This window comes from Tetrapisispora phaffii, chromosome 3 (genome assembly GCF_000236905.1).
Source record: "Tetrapisispora phaffii CBS 4417 chromosome 3, complete genome".
Lineage (NCBI taxonomy): Eukaryota > Fungi > Ascomycota > Saccharomycetes > Saccharomycetales > Saccharomycetaceae > Tetrapisispora > Tetrapisispora phaffii.
The window spans coordinates 502,944-520,999 of NC_016522.1; the positions used below are offsets into that span (position 1 = coordinate 502,944).

At 31.2% G+C, this 18,056-nt stretch overlaps 9 protein-coding genes and 1 non-coding gene across 10 annotated transcripts; 5 read left to right on the forward strand and 5 right to left on the reverse strand.

The window, feature by feature from the left end:
• Nucleotides 1–101: 101 nt before the first annotated feature.
• On the reverse strand, nucleotides 102–243 carry TPHA0Ctrna2I. The gene is made up of 2 exons: nucleotides 206–243; nucleotides 102–138 (listed from the first exon to the last, which is right to left on the reverse strand). It is a non-coding gene; the product is annotated as a tRNA-Ile (tRNA).
• A 1,363-nt stretch (nucleotides 244–1,606) lies between these two features.
• Nucleotides 1,607–3,715, forward strand: UME6 (DNA-binding transcriptional regulator UME6; the record flags this gene model as incomplete). Its single annotated transcript, XM_003684761.1, has 1 exon — nucleotides 1,607–3,715. One exon carries the CDS (start codon nucleotides 1,607–1,609, stop codon nucleotides 3,713–3,715), a length of 2,109 nt encoding a protein of 702 aa, XP_003684809.1.
• Nucleotides 3,716–5,641: 1,926 nt separating this feature from the next.
• Nucleotides 5,642–7,414, forward strand: THI7 (thiamine transporter THI7; the record flags this gene model as incomplete). The annotated part of the gene is made up of 1 exon (XM_003684762.1): nucleotides 5,642–7,414. One exon carries the CDS (start codon nucleotides 5,642–5,644, stop codon nucleotides 7,412–7,414), a length of 1,773 nt encoding a protein of 590 aa, XP_003684810.1.
• A 181-nt stretch (nucleotides 7,415–7,595) lies between these two features.
• On the reverse strand, nucleotides 7,596–8,591 carry COQ4 (ubiquinone biosynthesis protein COQ4; the record flags this gene model as incomplete). Its single annotated transcript, XM_003684763.1, has 1 exon — nucleotides 7,596–8,591. The coding sequence occupies one exon, from the start codon at nucleotides 8,589–8,591 to the stop codon at nucleotides 7,596–7,598; it is 996 nt and encodes a 331-aa protein (XP_003684811.1).
• A 436-nt stretch (nucleotides 8,592–9,027) lies between these two features.
• On the forward strand, nucleotides 9,028–10,110 carry RAV2 (Rav2p; the record flags this gene model as incomplete). Its single annotated transcript, XM_003684764.1, has 1 exon — nucleotides 9,028–10,110. One exon carries the CDS (start codon nucleotides 9,028–9,030, stop codon nucleotides 10,108–10,110), a length of 1,083 nt encoding a protein of 360 aa, XP_003684812.1.
• Nucleotides 10,111–10,293: 183 nt separating this feature from the next.
• On the reverse strand, nucleotides 10,294–10,746 carry SPC19 (Spc19p; the record flags this gene model as incomplete). The annotated part of the gene is made up of 1 exon (XM_003684765.1): nucleotides 10,294–10,746. The coding sequence occupies one exon, from the start codon at nucleotides 10,744–10,746 to the stop codon at nucleotides 10,294–10,296; it is 453 nt and encodes a 150-aa protein (XP_003684813.1).
• A 581-nt stretch (nucleotides 10,747–11,327) lies between these two features.
• Nucleotides 11,328–13,112, forward strand: TPHA0C02270 (uncharacterized protein; the record flags this gene model as incomplete). The annotated part of the gene is made up of 1 exon (XM_003684766.1): nucleotides 11,328–13,112. The coding sequence occupies one exon, from the start codon at nucleotides 11,328–11,330 to the stop codon at nucleotides 13,110–13,112; it is 1,785 nt and encodes a 594-aa protein (XP_003684814.1).
• A 150-nt stretch (nucleotides 13,113–13,262) lies between these two features.
• LIP2 (lipoyl(octanoyl) transferase LIP2) lies at nucleotides 13,263–14,228 on the reverse strand (the record flags this gene model as incomplete). Its single annotated transcript, XM_003684767.1, has 1 exon — nucleotides 13,263–14,228. One exon carries the CDS (start codon nucleotides 14,226–14,228, stop codon nucleotides 13,263–13,265), a length of 966 nt encoding a protein of 321 aa, XP_003684815.1.
• A 475-nt stretch (nucleotides 14,229–14,703) lies between these two features.
• RKM2 (protein-lysine N-methyltransferase) lies at nucleotides 14,704–16,116 on the forward strand (the record flags this gene model as incomplete). Its single annotated transcript, XM_003684768.1, has 1 exon — nucleotides 14,704–16,116. One exon carries the CDS (start codon nucleotides 14,704–14,706, stop codon nucleotides 16,114–16,116), a length of 1,413 nt encoding a protein of 470 aa, XP_003684816.1.
• Nucleotides 16,117–16,302: 186 nt separating this feature from the next.
• REF2 (RNA-processing protein REF2) lies at nucleotides 16,303–17,412 on the reverse strand (the record flags this gene model as incomplete). Its single annotated transcript, XM_003684769.1, has 1 exon — nucleotides 16,303–17,412. The coding sequence occupies one exon, from the start codon at nucleotides 17,410–17,412 to the stop codon at nucleotides 16,303–16,305; it is 1,110 nt and encodes a 369-aa protein (XP_003684817.1).
• Between the last annotated feature and the right edge of the window lie 644 nt (nucleotides 17,413–18,056).

An 18,056-nucleotide genomic window follows, 5' to 3' on the forward strand; every position in this document is an offset into this window, starting at 1 on the left:
TATCTCAAAAATTTGAATATTAACTAATTCTTCACCAACAGAGGCCTGTTTCGTAGTTTATGATATATATCCAAAATACATCAAAAAAAAATTAGGGAAAGTGCTCGAGGAGGGGTTTGAACCCTCGACGTTCGCGTTGCTTTTTTCACAAAGAATCCTTTTTACAGATCATTGAGTACAGAATACTTCGAGTCTCCGATTGTATCTATAAGCACGAAGCTCTAACCACTGAGCTACACGAGCATTTTCAGGAGTTGTTCAAAAATTGGAATATATATAACTTAAAAATATAATTTATATTTTGTGTTAAATACCATACAAATAAAACATGAGTAACTCTGCTTATATATAGGAATCGCACCATAAACTAGGTCGACAACCTAAATTTAGCGAGAATCAGACTGGTGTCTGGGTCTCTGTCCTCCCTAATGATCTTACAATTTCTAGTATTCATAATTACATTCATATTATTGCACAGGAAATACATTACCTTGTAAGAAATGCATAATATTTTAACAAATAATGTCTTATATATTATTTGTAACCCAAGGTAAGCAAACTGAGACTTTCAATTGTCATTGTGAATTATGATCATCCATCGCTGTAATATGGTCATGAACACTGTGCATTAATATAAATCGAGAAATATCCAATTGGAACCAATCTTAATGCTATTAGATGTTTTACTACCCCACGACTACTATGTTTACAATATATCGACCATTTTTTATAAACTTATTTCTCATTTCTATCATCTTTAGAACAAATTATGTTTATGTAAAAGTCTTGAAAGTTTAACTATTATTATTATTCAAGTAAATGTTTAAGAAACTCTCAAACGAGTTTTGAAAAAAACACAAGATGAGTTTCTCGAGTTTCTATTCGTTTATGCATGCATATCTCTCTCATAGCATTTTAACGTATCCAAAGAACATTCAATTTACATTGTCTTCGTTCGCTATAGCGTTAAATAGATTTTCGATTACACTTGAAGTCATTTAAACAGTTCCAATTTAGTTAAAAGTTTTTTTATCAGCTGCTCCTAAAAACTGAATTCAATAACATTATTTCGTTCTTGACTTAATTCTGTAGTTAATATTTGTAAATATTCTTTATAAAGATATATAATTTACTGTCCATGCATGAATTCAATCATTGATCGTAACCAATGATTCCAAGAGAAGATTCCTTTTGTAACATAACTCTCTCTTTATGTCTCTCACTCTTTTTCTTTGTTTTTGAATATTTCCCGCCCATGTTTTTTGAGATTTTTGTAGGGACATGTGTCAGAAAAAATATAAATTAAAGAGGAGAATAAATGTGAAAAACAAAACTTCTTATGTAAATTAATTTTATTCTTTTTTTAAAATTAAGAAGAACAAAGTAGAGTGGTATTTTTAAATTTAAAACACCTACATTTTTTTAAAACTATAACGGTTGAAAGTATTACTATGTTTTAGATTGTTTTTAGAGAAAGATTTTATTGCAACTGAAAAATATTTCTGGTGATTATATATTGTTTCAAAGAACAATACTAGTATTCAACGCCAGGCGAGCCAAGACACGTTCATCACAAAAGCAAAAAAAAAAAAGCAGTCCTGTTTGAATGGCTCATAATTCTTTGCATAAAATACCAACACTAAATATAGTTGAGACTAATAAGATGTATAGTAATAGTAGTGATGTGAATACTGATTATAAATACAATAAACCTAAAGAAAAAATAATTGAATCTACACGAACTTCATATGATGATAATCCGTTTTTATCAATAAAGAATCCTACCTCGGCGCCAAATAATACACCAGTCGAGAGTCCTGGATCTTCACCTGAATTTCAAAACAATAAATTAACTAATAAACAGATGGAACCTAATTATACAACAAATAATTTACAAAATTCTTTTGAAGATAATCGTATTACTACTGAGAATAAAGATTATACCTCTTCCTCCACTATTTTAAATTATAACGACGGCGGCTGCGTGCCGCCCAAAGAAAATAAGTTAAGCGGTAAAAACAAGGATTTTGAAAAATCAGCAACGGTTCCCAAACCATCATCACATTCTACGAAAGACGACATTCTAAAAGGAAAACCTAAAATGGAAGAAAAGCGCGAAGAAGCAGAAGAGGCGGAAGAAACCAAACAAGAAGAAGAACATGACAGTAATTCAAATGTCTTAAACAATGAAGCAAAGAATAAAAATTCTGATATTACATCAAGTCAAGGGTTTGCTCCGGAAAAGTTTATGATTGATAACACAAGATCAATGTCTGAGATAAAGTCAAGCGATAATCACGAGAAAAAAATTAATATAGGGCCATGGCCAGGTACCGAGAACAATGACGAGATGTATTCAGTGCTAAACACAAAGGGATTTCGTGAAGATACTAGTAGTAGAGAAAGTGATAAAGTCGTTATCCCATCGTCAAAATCAAATAATATTGGATTTCAAGAATCTGGAAATATTCTTTCTTCACAACCTACTGTCTCTGCATTATCTTTCAGCTCTAGTAGTAATTTAAGGAGTAGCAGACAAGACTATAATCAAATAGGAATGCATGTTCTCCCAATCACAACAGAGCGTTTACCTGGTCAACATAAAATCAATGAGGTACAAAATCATAAAATTGAATTGCCGCATATTAACACTATAAAAGAATCTATTACTGAAGTAGCAGCTTTAGACACAGAACCACGCAAAGTACGAAATTCTGTAGGTACAGTACTGGAAATAAAACTAGATAAAACTCTTAGCAATGATAACGAATCTTTGTTTCCACCACCACCACCCAAATTCATTAATTCAAAGTTAGATGAAGTACGATTCAGATTACTTAATAATTCCAGGCCAGTGACTGCTTCTTCAATACCGCCAACCGCAAAAGTTGATGAAGATATGGGTTCTGCTGCTGCTGTATTATCAAATATGAGATCATCGCCTTTCAAGTTTAGTACCGGTAATAACCAAAACGTGTCAAATAACCGCAATTCAGAAAATTTGAAATCAGATCAAACGGAGGAGACACATTCTGTGAAGAATAGACCTTCTTCATCCTCAAATTTATTCTTAGGGAAAAATCTCCAACGCCCAGTCATAAAAATACATAATAGGCAAAAAATATTTGACGATGCTGATAACAGTGTCGAAACAAGAAGTAGTGAACACCCAATTTCAAGAAAAAGATCATATTCAGCTGATCTAGAGATACCACTTAATAGAGGAGTAACATGGAATAAGAGTGGGAAAAGGGTTACAAGCAAGGAAGTTACACTCGACACATCATCAAAAAGAAAGCAAAAAATAAAAAATGAAACTAACAAAAAATCAGCACCGCAATCAAGAAAAGTACGGAGCCCATCATTGGATGAAACATCGACTTCTTCAGATGATGTTCTGTCAGTCAAATCAAAACATGAGGGTTCATATTCAAATGCGGAAAGTAAGAAAGCATTGTCGGGTACTAGATCTAGGAATGGTTGTTGGATATGTAGATTAAGAAAGAAAAAATGTTCAGAAGAAAAACCTAGTTGTTCTAATTGTCACAGGTTGAATCTAGAATGCCATTACCACATTCAGAAGCCGGATTTTGTATCTGATCCAGTAAAAAAGCAACAAAAATTAGAAGAGATAAAGAAGAAGACTAAAGAAGCTAAAAGAAATGCGATGAGAAAAAACCAACTTCTGAAAGGGCATAGAATACCATCACCGTGATTTAACTATTTGAAAGACAATAGAGTAAAAAAGTAATATAAATAAATCTTGACATAATATTTGATTATTTTGCAAATTGTAAATATTTACATACATTGAAAAAATAGCATCATTCATATCATGAATACAATAGATATGTGACTTTAAGTATACGACCTTTCACTAAACCTTGTTGAAAATGAAGAAAAACTTCTATACATTACTATCAGCTCTTGTCATGAATCACAATTTTGACGTTTTTCTGGGCGGCTATTTTAATTTAGCGTCACACCTTTTCGGCCGAGATAATTTCCAAATCAATGGAATCATATAGTAAACAGAAAAATAAGATTTGAGCGTTAATCACATTCATGTCTCTCAGAAACCAAGGTTTTACCATCCAAGTTATTCACACACACACACACACACACACATATATATATATAACTGTAATTATATCTTGATCTTGTCAATAAGATAAAACATTTCCAGTTTATTAATTAAGATCATACTCTCACTTAAAATTATTTTAATAGGCACATACTTTGCTACTCGCATGTATACTAAAACAAAATAATTAGTTTAATAGAAAAATGTCAACAACCTGCATTCATATACCAGATGAATAGCATTTAGATAATATAACTGCATTATCAAGATATATGTTAAAGTGATGACCCTAATTTACATTTATTTATTGCAAGGATCTTTACTATTGTTTTGAAAAAATAAGGCCAACTGCAGCAAAACTAAACGTATCTATAAAACGGTGTTACGCATTTACATAATGGTGTTTCATTGGACATGTGATAGATATATTACCTTATCGGCATACGTTGTTGTACATTTATTTATAAATATCCAATTGTTTCCTATAACAACTGCATTTCTCCATTTTACACAGCGAACGAATCTCAGTAAGAAAAAGAAAAATAACATATAGTAATAATCAGCATACCTCATATTGTATCTTTTATTTCATTCTCGGCATAGTTTTATAGTCGCAATTGAGCGATATCACTTTAATTGAATAATTGAAAATAACGTCTAATTTGATTATGGCAGTAAATGTAAACCTTTATGTGAATAATGAATGTTTACACATAGTACTAGAGAGAGAGAGGGAGAGAGAGTTGATTACAGGGTTCTTCGACGTCCGACCAAAAGTTAACTTAATAGTCGCATCAATATGGTGCCTTTTCACAATTTGTGTTGAGATTCTTTCTTTATCCACATACTATCGTACTCCGATAGCGATCATCATTAAGGAAGAGCTTCTTTTGTGAAATGTCATAAGTTTTAATTACTTTAATTTTATGATGAAAAACTGAATATTAACTTATATGCTGCTCACATCAGATCTGTTAAATAATATTGCAGTCATATTGTGAGTGAAGGTTGTTCATTGGAATCTATAGCAAGAAAACTGCGTAACCTTTTTTCAATTGCTTAACAGATCTATTAAAGTAAAATATTTCATTATTTTGCCATATTGTTTAAGTACATACAAGTAATACACAATTATCTCCATCATCAATTTGCTATCCATCTCAAATCTCATGTACTAATTCAGATTTTAACAACCAAGGAATGGTTCCATTATTTGATTAAAATACATAAACCTAGGGAAAATATCTAATTATACAGAAATTTGCAGTCATTAGAACTATCAATATTTCAAGTGTCTATAGTAACTTAAGTTGACTGCTAGGGCTTACCTAAAGAAAGAGGGAATAGGAAACTATATCTTTGATCATCATTCAACATCATTTTCAATTGAATTTTCACGATAATATAAAAGAGTACCATTTGAATATTTTCTACTCATCTCAGTTTCTCAAACCGTTTAGTTTATTTTCCATATTCACTATTTCAAAGCATCCACTAACAATATCCTTAAACGCGTCAGTGACGATAATATAATCCATCCGTTACATATTTTACTAAATGTCTGAGAAGGAATCCCGTTTAACTAGAGCATTAAGGTTCTTAGAAATTCCTGTCGAGAATAGATCTACTATCAGTATCTTAAGAAATCCAGATTTACAGCCAATAAAACGTGAATACCAAACATGGGGGTTCTTTTCTAATTTCAGTTATTGGGGTATCATATCCTTTTCAGTGGGTACCTGGTTAAGTGGATCAGCTGCTCTGTCTGTAGGTTTAAGTTATGGTGAGACAATCGGGACCTTTATTCTTGGTGATGTTCTTACAATTATGTTCACTTTAGCAAATTCATATCCTGGTTTTGATTGGAAAGTCGGTTATACTCTATCACAAAGATTTGTTTTCGGAATTTATGGGTCATGGTTTGGTATCCTAATCAGAGTTTTATTGAGTATTGTCAATTATGCATCAAATGCATGGTTAGGTGGTCTATGTATCAATATGATTTTAGATTCTTGGTCACATCATTATTTGACTCTTCCAAATACATTATCTCATCATGTTCATATGAAAACAAGAGAAGTTATTGGCTTTTGTCTTTTCCATGTTGTTTGCGCAGCCTGTTATTATATGAAGCCATATCATATCAAATATATTTTAATCATTTCATGCCTTGCAACTTTCTTCTCCATGATGGGTATGGTTATTTACTTAAGCAAAGAAAATGGCGGTGTTGGAGATGCTTTCAATGCACCATCAACTGCTACTGGATCTGCGAAATGTTGGGCTTGGGTTTATATGATTTCATATTGGTTCGGCTCCGTTTCACCAGGGTCTGTAAATCAAAGTGATTATTCGAGGTTTGGTTCTTCTCAAACTGCTATCTGGCTAGGTACTATTTTAGCCTTATTAATTCCTACAACTGTGGTTCCAGTTTTTGGAATTATTGGTGCCTCAACAAGCGAACAATTATATGGGGAGACTTTGTGGATGCCGAATGAGTTCTTCACATATTGGCTAACTAAGGACTATAGTGCAGGAGCTCGTGCTGCCTCCTTCTTTTGTGGCGTGTCATTTGTACTTTCTCAAATTGCTTATACAATTTCTAATGCAGGATTTGCCAGTGGTATGGATTTGGCAGGTTTATTCCCTAAATATATTAACATTAGAAGAGGTGCAATTTTAACTGCCATTATTTCAGTTGCTTGCCAACCATGGAATTTTTACAATTCTTCTTCTATCTTTTTGACTGTAACAAGTTCTTTCGGTGTTATAATGACACCAATCATCACTGTTATGATATGCGATAATTTAATGATAAGACAGAGACAATATTCTATTGGAGAGGCATTTAAACTGAAAGGTGATTATTATTACACTAAGGGCGTCAATTGGAGAGCTATGTTCGCAATGACTGTGGGTATGGCACCAGGTTTACCTGGTATTGCTTGGCAAGTTGACAACAATTATTTCAACAATCAAGGTATAGTTAACTTTTACTACGGCGACTCATTTTTCTCCTTTGCCATTTCATTTTTCACGTACTGGATCGTATGCTATTTTTTCCCAATTACCATCACAGTTCCTCATGATACGAAGGATTATTATGGTGCTTTTGATGACGAAGTTGCAAGAAAGAAGGGGTTGATTCCATACAGTGAAATATCAGAAGCGGAACTAATACGCTTTGCTTTAAATTCTGGACTAGAGTCAGAGTCTTCAAGCGATGATTCTTCTACTATCATATCCGATAGCCATTTTAATCATGAATCAGATGAGAAAAATAAACTTGATGGTGTAACAATCAGTACAAAAACTTCTTCTGTTCAATAATAATCATATACATTCTAATTCATAATTTTAAAATACACATACATTATTAATTCTAAAACATAGCATTTCATCTAATTAACTATTGCGTATTAAATAAAAGGTGCTTATCAAATTCACTAAGGATGTTATTTTACTATATATTTACAAGTAACGAAAGAGCATTTCCACTGTAAATATCTTATTATTGGTCAAAGTTCTCGTATCTTAGTTTCAATTGTTTACGCTTTTGTGCTCTTTCCTTTCTTATTTCTCTTAAATCTGGAGGAGCAGTTATGCCTAATTCTTTCTTAAGCTTATCTATATCTTTCTCTAGCAATTCTTCCCAGTATACATTAATCAAAGGTTTGCAACTTAAACCAGTTTTAACTGCCCATGGAAGGTAAATATCGTACAAACGATCTCTTTGAACTGACTTCAGACGTAATGGAGCGAGAAGAGCACCCAACGCAGCCATTGGAATACCAAGATTTGCAGCTTCCAGAGCTTTTACAGTTATTTCACCTTCTATAATAATTGGCAAATCATTCAAAGAATGATAGAAATCATGGCACTGTCTATATCTTTTAAATATATAGGCGTGAACTGGATCGTCAATGTAAGTGACAGGAGCTCTGGTATCTGGCGAGACACCTTCTTTTTCCAACCACTTAAAAAATCTGTAACCGAAAGTGTTTTTAGGTAATTTTGATAGTTTACCCATATCTAATTGATCAGTGGTTACGTTAGGTTTTTCCCTTAATATCCTTCTACCTGTTTCATCTGATAACATTGTTTGTTTCAAGTTCTCCAGAACAAATGGAAGAGCAGTTGATTCTCCCAGTTGGACAATGTTAATACCATTCTCTGGGTGAAAAAAGGATCTGACACCTGAAACTGTAAATAGTATCATTTTTTCAATTGCAGTTAAAGGTACATGTCCCTTATACATTGGTTTCATTGGTCTCGTTGATTGTAAAGTTTTTAAACGAGCATCAATCCTTTCTTGACGTTTAAGTTCATACTCAACATTTTTATCATGTAACTCACCTCTATCCATCATATCTGCTAATCTTGCATCTTTACCAAACAGAAAACTGCCAATAGTCAATGCAGTTGCAATGAATATATGCCTTTGTTGGGCTCTATTGTGAAGACATCTGTCTAATTTAGAAGACAGGAAAGTTAGCCTCAATAACATTAGAAAATCACTCAAATAATTTAATCTCTTACCTTTTAAGTTCAAATTGACAACTACCTGATAACTTATAGTTAAGTAATAAACATATTCAAATCATGACTACAATTACTACATATTTAGAAAGTTAGCAATTATGAATATTCATATATATTAGATATATGTTGCAACCTTTATTTGAAATTCTTTGGAATTGTCCGAATCGTAATTAAGCGTATAGGAAATTAACATAAAAACTGTCAATCGATGATGGATTTCAAATATTTGTCAACTAAATATACGCTAGTCTAACTCATATCGTATATTCTGTTACAGTTCATCTCTATCAAGTAATATATCGATACACACACAAATATATATATATATATATTGGTGTTGTTTCATCTTCAATCCGATTAAATAGTTAACAGTATTGATCAAATTATAATAGGAATTTAATATGACTACAGAATTATACCCCAATGATTATTTTGGTGACATTAACAAGCACGATATCGTAAAAGAAACTGAAACTGAATTGAAATGGTTAATTGATGAAATTGTCAAACCAGAATTGCCTAATATTATTGATAATGTAGAGAAATGTTTAGATATGCTACAAAGTAACGAAGTTTTTAAAATGCCCATCACAAATAACAATGGTAATAATCTCCAAGGTAAATCTAATGCAAACAATGGTCCTACAATACGTGGTATAATATCACGGCAAAACGAATACATAGTTGGTTTTCAAACTATTGTAACTTTCCCAGAATTTAATAAGGGAAAACCGATAATCCTAAAAATGGAACCAGAAGCATCAAAATTTAAGCTTCCTCAATTAGTAACGACCAAAGATAATTTATCAGATCTTTTACACACACTAGAAGATAGCGAAATAATTTCAGATTCTTCAAGTTTCATTTCTAATATGGATAAATCTTTGAAACTATTAGCACAATCAATAAGCTTGTTAGAAACTCCACCAAGGAATTTAATATTCCCGGAGATCGGTAATAATGTAATTAAAGAGTTATTTCCATCAAACCATTCCTCACTTTTTGAGACCCCACATCATGAGATTAGTCTAGAATTGGTCTTAATAAAAAATGAACTATATATTGACTTCAGGAACTTGGTAAAAGTGGTAAAAGTTCCATGGTGCAAAGTCGATCCAAACACTAGTCTATCTTTTGTTGATAATATTAAGGAGGAATTAAAAGTAGACAGGAGGAAAAATTTGAAAGACGTTTTGATTTCAAGAGGCCTACAGGTTGAAGAATCAAATCTGTTTAACAATTTACTTATATCAGCATTCAATACCGAAAAGACAACTTTATCGGAAGCACGTAATTTTTTGAGTAGATGCATAACATTCAACAATAAAGTAGTCATAGAAGGTGAAAAAATTGTGGCTACGACAAGTGATCCATCGCTTATAAGTTTGAGTTCCAAATTACATAGTCTGGAAAGTACAATAGGCAATCTTTACACTAATCTAAACACATATACACCGACCACGCATAATAATGTAACGAAATAAGAACAACGACTAAAGGTCGGATGTTATACACACGTATAATACTATTACATTTATTAAAAATATATTATACATTCACAATACATTTTAAACATTTATAACCTATTACCATTTTACGTTGTTAAACTGCATCGTTGGAGTTTGTAGCTCTGTTAATTTCTTCTCTAATGCTGTTCTCTTGCTTCTTTAATTGTTTCCTAACTCTTCCAACTCCTCATTAGTGGAAGACGCCATTACAACAACATCAGTACTCAGATCAAAATCGATCTCATTTATTTTATTTGGATCATCATTATCTCCTCTAGCTCCATTTTCTTCAGTCACTCTGTTATTTAATCTCAGTTTATTAAGCTCATATGTCTTTTGTAACGTATCATATTCTCTTTGGAGTTTACCTAAAGATCTCCCTAATTTATCGTGTAATATTTTCACCAGAGGATCAATTTCTTCATTTTGTGCTAATTTTGCCTTCTCAACATCATACTCTGATATCAATTCAAAATATCTTCTTGTTTGCAACATGTTACTTGTCAAATTGTTATTAGGAGCAGAGTTGTTATGCAATTTATCTATACTGTTCTGTAAAAGCTCTACTGTTCCACTGAGTTTCGAAACCACATCATCTAAATATTCTGTCATGTTTAGTTGCCTCGCTTCTGTGTATGCAAAAGGGTACCGTTTAACAAATGAAACAACAATTCAAGCATCTACCTTATTTAAACATCGAACAATTACAAACTATTTATATATATATAAATGTTTACATGAATACTGACTTTTAATTGAATGTTTATTTTTATATTTATTATGTTTTCTGAGAAGCGCCATAAAGATTTTTGATATCAATATTTCAATATTCGCAAAATAAAAGGTATGATAACTCATAAAACAATATAAATATGTGGAATAAATCAATTGATTATTGTATTATCTGAGATACGCACAATTGTACTTGTTGATAGTGAGGCATAGTGATAGGAATCCTCATATATATTTACAAATAGTTCTTTTCTTTCTTTCTGAGAAGTAAGATATTTTATTGTGATATTTATGGGATAGTGGTGAACTAACTACTGAAATCAAAAGTTAATACGCTATTTTTCGTCATACTTTTTTAGAAGATTACGTGAGCTTTTATATTGGAAACATTAATGGTCTACTCTAAAACTATAGTATATTTTATTGCATCAAACTGAAAACGCTTTTGAGTTCAACAAATAATGAACGATTCAAATGAAACTATTTACAACAGACGAACTCTATTTCAGCCTAGGTCTTCATTAAAAGAAACTTTAATTTCTCCTGCTAAATCAAATTATAACACACAAGCAAGTTCTCATGACAATAATTCTGGTAAAATGCCTGATAATGCTAATCAAATTGTAGGAAGAAGAGCAAGATCAAATTCGAGAAGTGCCGGATCCACTTCAAACGAACCTATGGAACAATTTTCTATGGATAAAGTTAATAATAATACGGAATCTACATTATCTAAAAACACTGCCAATATCATCCAAATTAACAACCCTGGAAGTCCTGATCTTGGCTCAGTGAATGCATTTAAGGGTTTAGATGATACCAATACCACTATTTTAAAATCTAATGCGAATAATATACCAAATATGGAGAATCTTACAATGAGGGAAAGATATAATAACATCGTTGTCCTAAAACCGTTAAATAGTACTTTTGAAACAAAACATTTAGTAGTACCTCATAAACCAGATGTTATTAAATTAGGTAGACCAGTGATTAATAATAATTCCAATTGTACTAATACTTACAAGGGTTTAAACGAAAGAAACGCCCAACATAAGAAATCAAATATTAGAAATGATAATGGTAATTTCAATTCCAGAGTTTTATCTAGAAATCATGCTGCACTTACTTGCGACTCCAATACAGGAAAAATATTCATTCGTGATTTAAAGTCTAGCAATGGTACTTTTATTAATGGAACAAGAATAGGAACCAATGACGTGGAATTATCAGTCGGTGATGTTATTGACCTAGGTACTGATATAGATAACAAACAAGAACACAGAAGAATTAGCGCCTTAGTGGATAATATATTATCTGTTCCTCTGGTAAACGAGACTGTTGATATGTTAAACAGTAATACTTTTTTTTCTGAGAAGAGGAAAAACAGCTTCCAAACAAGTAGTAATAAACATACCGGTGTTGGAAGTGACGTCGAATCTAATCAAGATATAGTCTCTACAAATTCAAAGGCAAATCCGATAGCTGAAACTTTAGAACACAATTATTTATCCAAACCAGCCCTTTCGTCGAAACATGCTGCGTTTGAGGCTGCAATGTTTGGCGATGTTAATAATATTGATTTAGAGAATGATATTTTAGGAACAGAAACTGCACTCCTCAGTGAGATATTTATTGACAACTCAAGCGGAACAAGTGCCAATCTTATCAATATTATGAAGATATTATCAACAGAAATAGCGCTAGAAAAACTCGAAAACCAAAAATTAAAAGCAATGGACAACTTTTTGGTCAATTTCACAGTGAATATAGATAATATAGACAATGAACTTATTCAAAAAAATCAAACCCAAATCGATGCACTGCAAGAAAATCTCAAACATAGGTTATACAAGAAACACAATAAGATATTAGATAATACTTACTTACAGGTAGAACAACTACAATTGGAGAAAGAAAGGCTGGAAGAAGATTTTGAACTACAAGAAAAGAAACAAGCCGCAGAGTTTCAGTCGTTAATAACAGAGTTGGATACTTTAAAGGAAGATCTGGGTAGCAAATCCGTCCTTAATGAATCATTTGGTGTGAGCTATAAAGATAGAGACCTTAACGTTATAAATAAGACAACGAAGTTTTCTAATGAAACAAAAGAAAAATATCTTGATTTATTTGGAGAAAAATCTGATTCATCTAATTGGAAAAGTGGACTTATTCTAATTCTCAGCACTGCATTTGTAGGATTTGTGGCATACGCACTAAATTTATCATCAAAAAACTGCAATTAATAAAAAGGAATTTACAATTCATAATATCATTCTTAAAAGTTACCAGAATAATATTAGCATTTCTCATTATAGTTTTGAGTTAAACATCATAGGCTATAATTTTTATATATATGTTTGTCTATATGAAAAAGCACTAAATAGTACATTAATTCAATCTATTTCTATATTATCCAAGTCAATCCGTTCAACAGTGTCTATATCTAAGATTTTTGCATATTCATTTACAAAACTTTTAGCGACATCTTGGACAGAAAGATCAGTTCCTGGGCGTTCCTGATATATAGATGTAGCTTTTTTATTAGGCAATCCACACATTTCAAAGTTATTCAAATATGATAAGTCAGGATCTACATTTATGCAAACACCATGTGAAGTAATAGATCTTCTTACATGAATACCAATGCTGGCTAGTTTCTCATCTTTAGTTGTCCAAACGCCAGTATCGCAGTTTGTTTTTGTTTCCAAAGCTAGTGGATTCCCATCCTCTTTATTGATTTTTAGCATTGAATTGGATACTGCTCCTTGTATAGCAGAGACATGATCCTTAACACTAAATTTGTTGAATGTCTTCAAATCTAATATTATATATGCGACAATTTGGCCTGGTCCATGGAAAGTGATCTGTCCACCTCTCTCAGTTTGTACAAATTTTGGAGCTGGATTATCAATTTCGCTAGTAGGGACAAATTCTTCATATTTCTTTATTTGCTTATCAGTAATAGTCTTTTTAATACGCTTACCTCCTGAGTACACTGGCCAAAACTCAAAGGTTAAAATTGTTGGATTTGGTTTCATTGTCAGTATATTATCCAGCATTGATCTCTCAAAGACATTAAGAGGTGCTCCATTGTGATTTTGTTCAACTTCAAAAATCTTTCTCTTTATTTTAGCTTTTAATTTCTTCATATCCAATTGTGCTGCAACAAATTTCTCTTGAATATCTAAACCTTTTTCAAAGTCCATCGTCTTTGTAAAATGTAAATGTTTTAATACTTTGGAAGACTCATCAATTGGCGTGGTTTTAGGTTTAAACGTTGAACCTACTGCACGCAAGAAATGCTTCTGAATTTGAGGTCCATTGGTCGGTACTCTCAAGTTAAGTAGTACTGGGAACATATCTAATCACTGCTCTTTAAGTATAAAATTTTAACCTCTTTCCCTTGACGAATATTTAAGTGATACAACTCCCCTGTAAAATTATTTTCACTAATTACTGAATTATATAAAAAAATAATATAATTGATCATAAATATATATTCATTCAAAATTGTTTGCAATATCTAACTTCTAAGTGACATTCAAAATACAATACTTTAAATAAAAGGTAGCCGTTAACAATGGTTGTAATTATTTTGAGTCAACGATTTTCTTATTGGAGTTGAAAAATCAAACAGAGAGGTGATGAGATGCGAAAAATTAAGCTTTAAACATACTGAGATATAAAGAGCAATTTGCTCAAAATGAGTAATATCTTAAATACATTTAGAAAGTATTAAGGTTTAAGTTGGAATTTGAAAGAATATTACAATGACATATATTTTCTATTTCATTGTGTTAAATTACTATTATTACTAACATACAATTGATAATCATGCAAGCAAAAATCGATGCATTGATCAGCTGGTTGAAACAAGATGAATCTTTTTATTTAGCACCAAACATCACAATACAGGACACAATAGAATCAGGTAGAGGTGTGATATTGGTAGAAGATAGTTTGAATAAGAATGATATCATTGTCTCTATACCAAGCTCTCACCAGATAAACTTTAATACAATTGTATGTCATTTGTCACATTTTAATAAAAATTTAAGCATTCCATCAGTTACAGCTGCAAAGGATTCTGTAATTGCAGATTTATATGGTCATATCTATCAAGATAAAGGACTAGAGGAGTATGAAGATATCAGGTTTGAGAAATATAAACTTTTTGCATCGGAATTTGTCGAGGGTCTGACATCTTTCCAACTGGTGAGTTTATATATATTAGCAGAATGGATTTTGTTACCGGTATGGTCAAATAATGAAATTTCTTCATTCTGGGAACCATTTTTTAATGTGTGGCCATCGAACCATGAACTTAGATCTATACCAACCATCTGGAATTTATCAGAGAAAACAAAGTTCAAGCATCTTTTGCCATTGTTAACAGATGGGGCATTAGCTCATACGAAAAGAATATCATCATTAATTGAAAACGACTGGGAAATTATAAAACCGATAATTATTAAGTGGTTGGATAGTACAACGATAAAAAATGGAATGGATATAAATTCCCTTTTTGAAGATTATTTGCATATTTATTTTGTCATTAATTCAAGATGCCTCTATTGTCCAATTCCTAACAGAGATGCAGATATTGCTAGTAATTTTACTTTGGTTCCTTATGTTGATTTCCTGAATCATAATGAGAAGGTCGGTGAGTTTTGTTATCCACATGTATCAAATAAGTCGATTAGTGGATATGGAATTGGCCAATTCTCAATTCTTTGTGGTGATCATAGTTATCAAACAAAAAAGGAGGAAATACTATTAAATTATGGTGCTCATTCAAATGATTTTCTACTTAACGAATATGGTTTTGTAATGGAGAGCAATTGTTGGAACTATATTGATGTCACTAAATTTCTGATTGGATTATTCGAAAATGATAATGAAAGTAGACAGTTTTTAGAAGAACACGAGTACTGGGGTGATTATACTATCAATGAAAATGAAGTTAGTTATCGAATTATTATTGCATTAAGTCTCTTCGCAACAAAAGATTATAGAGGAGTAGAAAAATTAATGTCAGGTTACATTTCGGAAGATAATTTTATGCCTAAGGTGAGACCAATTCTTCTACAAATATTAACAACTGTATTAAAACATTGTGAGGAAAGGCATACGGAATTAAAGGAAGTAGGTACTTTACCAAATTCTGATAAATGGATTATTTCTAATTTAGTAACTATCATAAAAGGGTATGAGGAAATATTGAAAGTGCATATTGACAATTTATAACACTTTTTATTAATTGCAATGTTTAATATTACATAAAAGATATCGAATATGGGATATACAACATACATATTATTATAGATACCAATAATCGAATATTCTTGTCTCTACTTCGTTACCAATTTTTTTAGGATTGTTAATATTCATGCTAGCATATCAAGATGGCGAATAATAAACGAATATCGAAGATTAATGCAATGGTCTTGGAGGATAATCATTTTGTTTAAATTTTGGGACGAGTCTATATGGTAAGCCACCTCTGTCAGATCTTAACAATAAGTTATTTTTACCAAATGCCTTGACAATCAATATTTTTTTTTTATCAGTATTTGAACTGTTTATGATTACAGGTTCTCTGGGTTGTTTATTACCCAAATCTGGCGAAAAATTGGAAAAATTTACAGTATATTTGAGGGGATGCATAACTTCAGTTTGAATAGGTCCATTTTTCAATACCGTTATATCAGAAATATCCTCTTTATTATTGCTTAATTTTATAATCAACTCTTTAGCCTTCGTAAAAGGTTTTTTGCCTTCAAGAGCAAAAACTTCTCTTGGTTCATTTTCATTGAAAGGTTTAAGTAACTTTTTTAATTCTGGTGGAGATAATTTAAGACCTTTTTCAGGAAGATCCTCACCAAAGACTGTGATTAATTGCGCATCAGAAGCAAAGCTTATACTTCTACTATTAGAATTACATGATGATGTCCCTCCTGCTGATTTTTTTCGTAGAGATTCTTGAGTTTTATATTTCAAAATAGATGGTATCTTAGATTGGTTTTCGATTTTAATTCTCTTCCGAGTACTCTCATCTTTACTATTGCTTTCTTCATTAATATTTGAAGTCTCTAAGGAACGTTTTTTGTTATCATTGTCACTTTCAGTATCATTTTCTGCTTTCTTTAAATATTTTGAGAATGATATTTTCTTTGTATTATCTATCTCATCTTGTTTATTCGACTGTTCGAGCGCATTGATATTAAATTCATCGATCAATTCTTCTGGAATTTTAAATAATTTTAAATCTTCTTTTTTATAGTCAAGTAACATTAGAAAATTGATATATGATCTAATTATATCGTTCCGTGCTGAATCTAAAGAGAACAGTTCTGTAAAAACTTCATTAATCTTTGATTTATATTCATCCTTTTTTAAAATATCAATACTGTCACTGTTTAGATTGTCAATGTAACCTTTTCTCTCATTTGGTTCTAATTTGATAATACTATTTTTGAGAAATTCATATACGTCCGTTTTAGAAGCAATCATCATTATGTCATTTATATAATCCTGGTACATTTTTTCAAGCCTTCATAAAATTGAAGATCTGATTCGACAAAATCTCCACCATTTATTGATAGTTCACTAGATGCTTTCTCAATATCCTTATTATCGTCAATAAACTGTTTTAATGTATTTTCCAAAAGGTTTTTATAATTGTCAACTTTAGTTAAGTCACTATTGCTGGAACCATCTAGCTCAAATGATTTTATAAAATTAATTATCTCTTTTAATGTTTCTGTATTTAATAAGTGTTTAACATCCACTTTCTGAGGAATGGTAGACATAACGAAATGTACGTACTAGATTATAAGTGGCTTTAAGATTGTATTTGATTATCAAAGGCTTTTTGATGAAAGTAACTTAGGTAATATAATTTTTATCTCAAATAAACGTTCAAAGAACTAGTTTAAGTTTAACACCTTCTCTTAATGACGTTAATCGATATAACCTTAACAATAAATCTCCAGTATCTAACTTAAATAATAATAATATTTTAAGAGAAATAGTTTTTTCGTTTTTAGTTTCAAAATATTAAAGGCTTTATATACTATTTTACCCGCTGATGCAAACTGTTTAATATATAACATAAAATAAGATCATTAAAAGAAATATGTATAATTGAATATATTTATATATATAAAACTTTTAACGTTTGATAT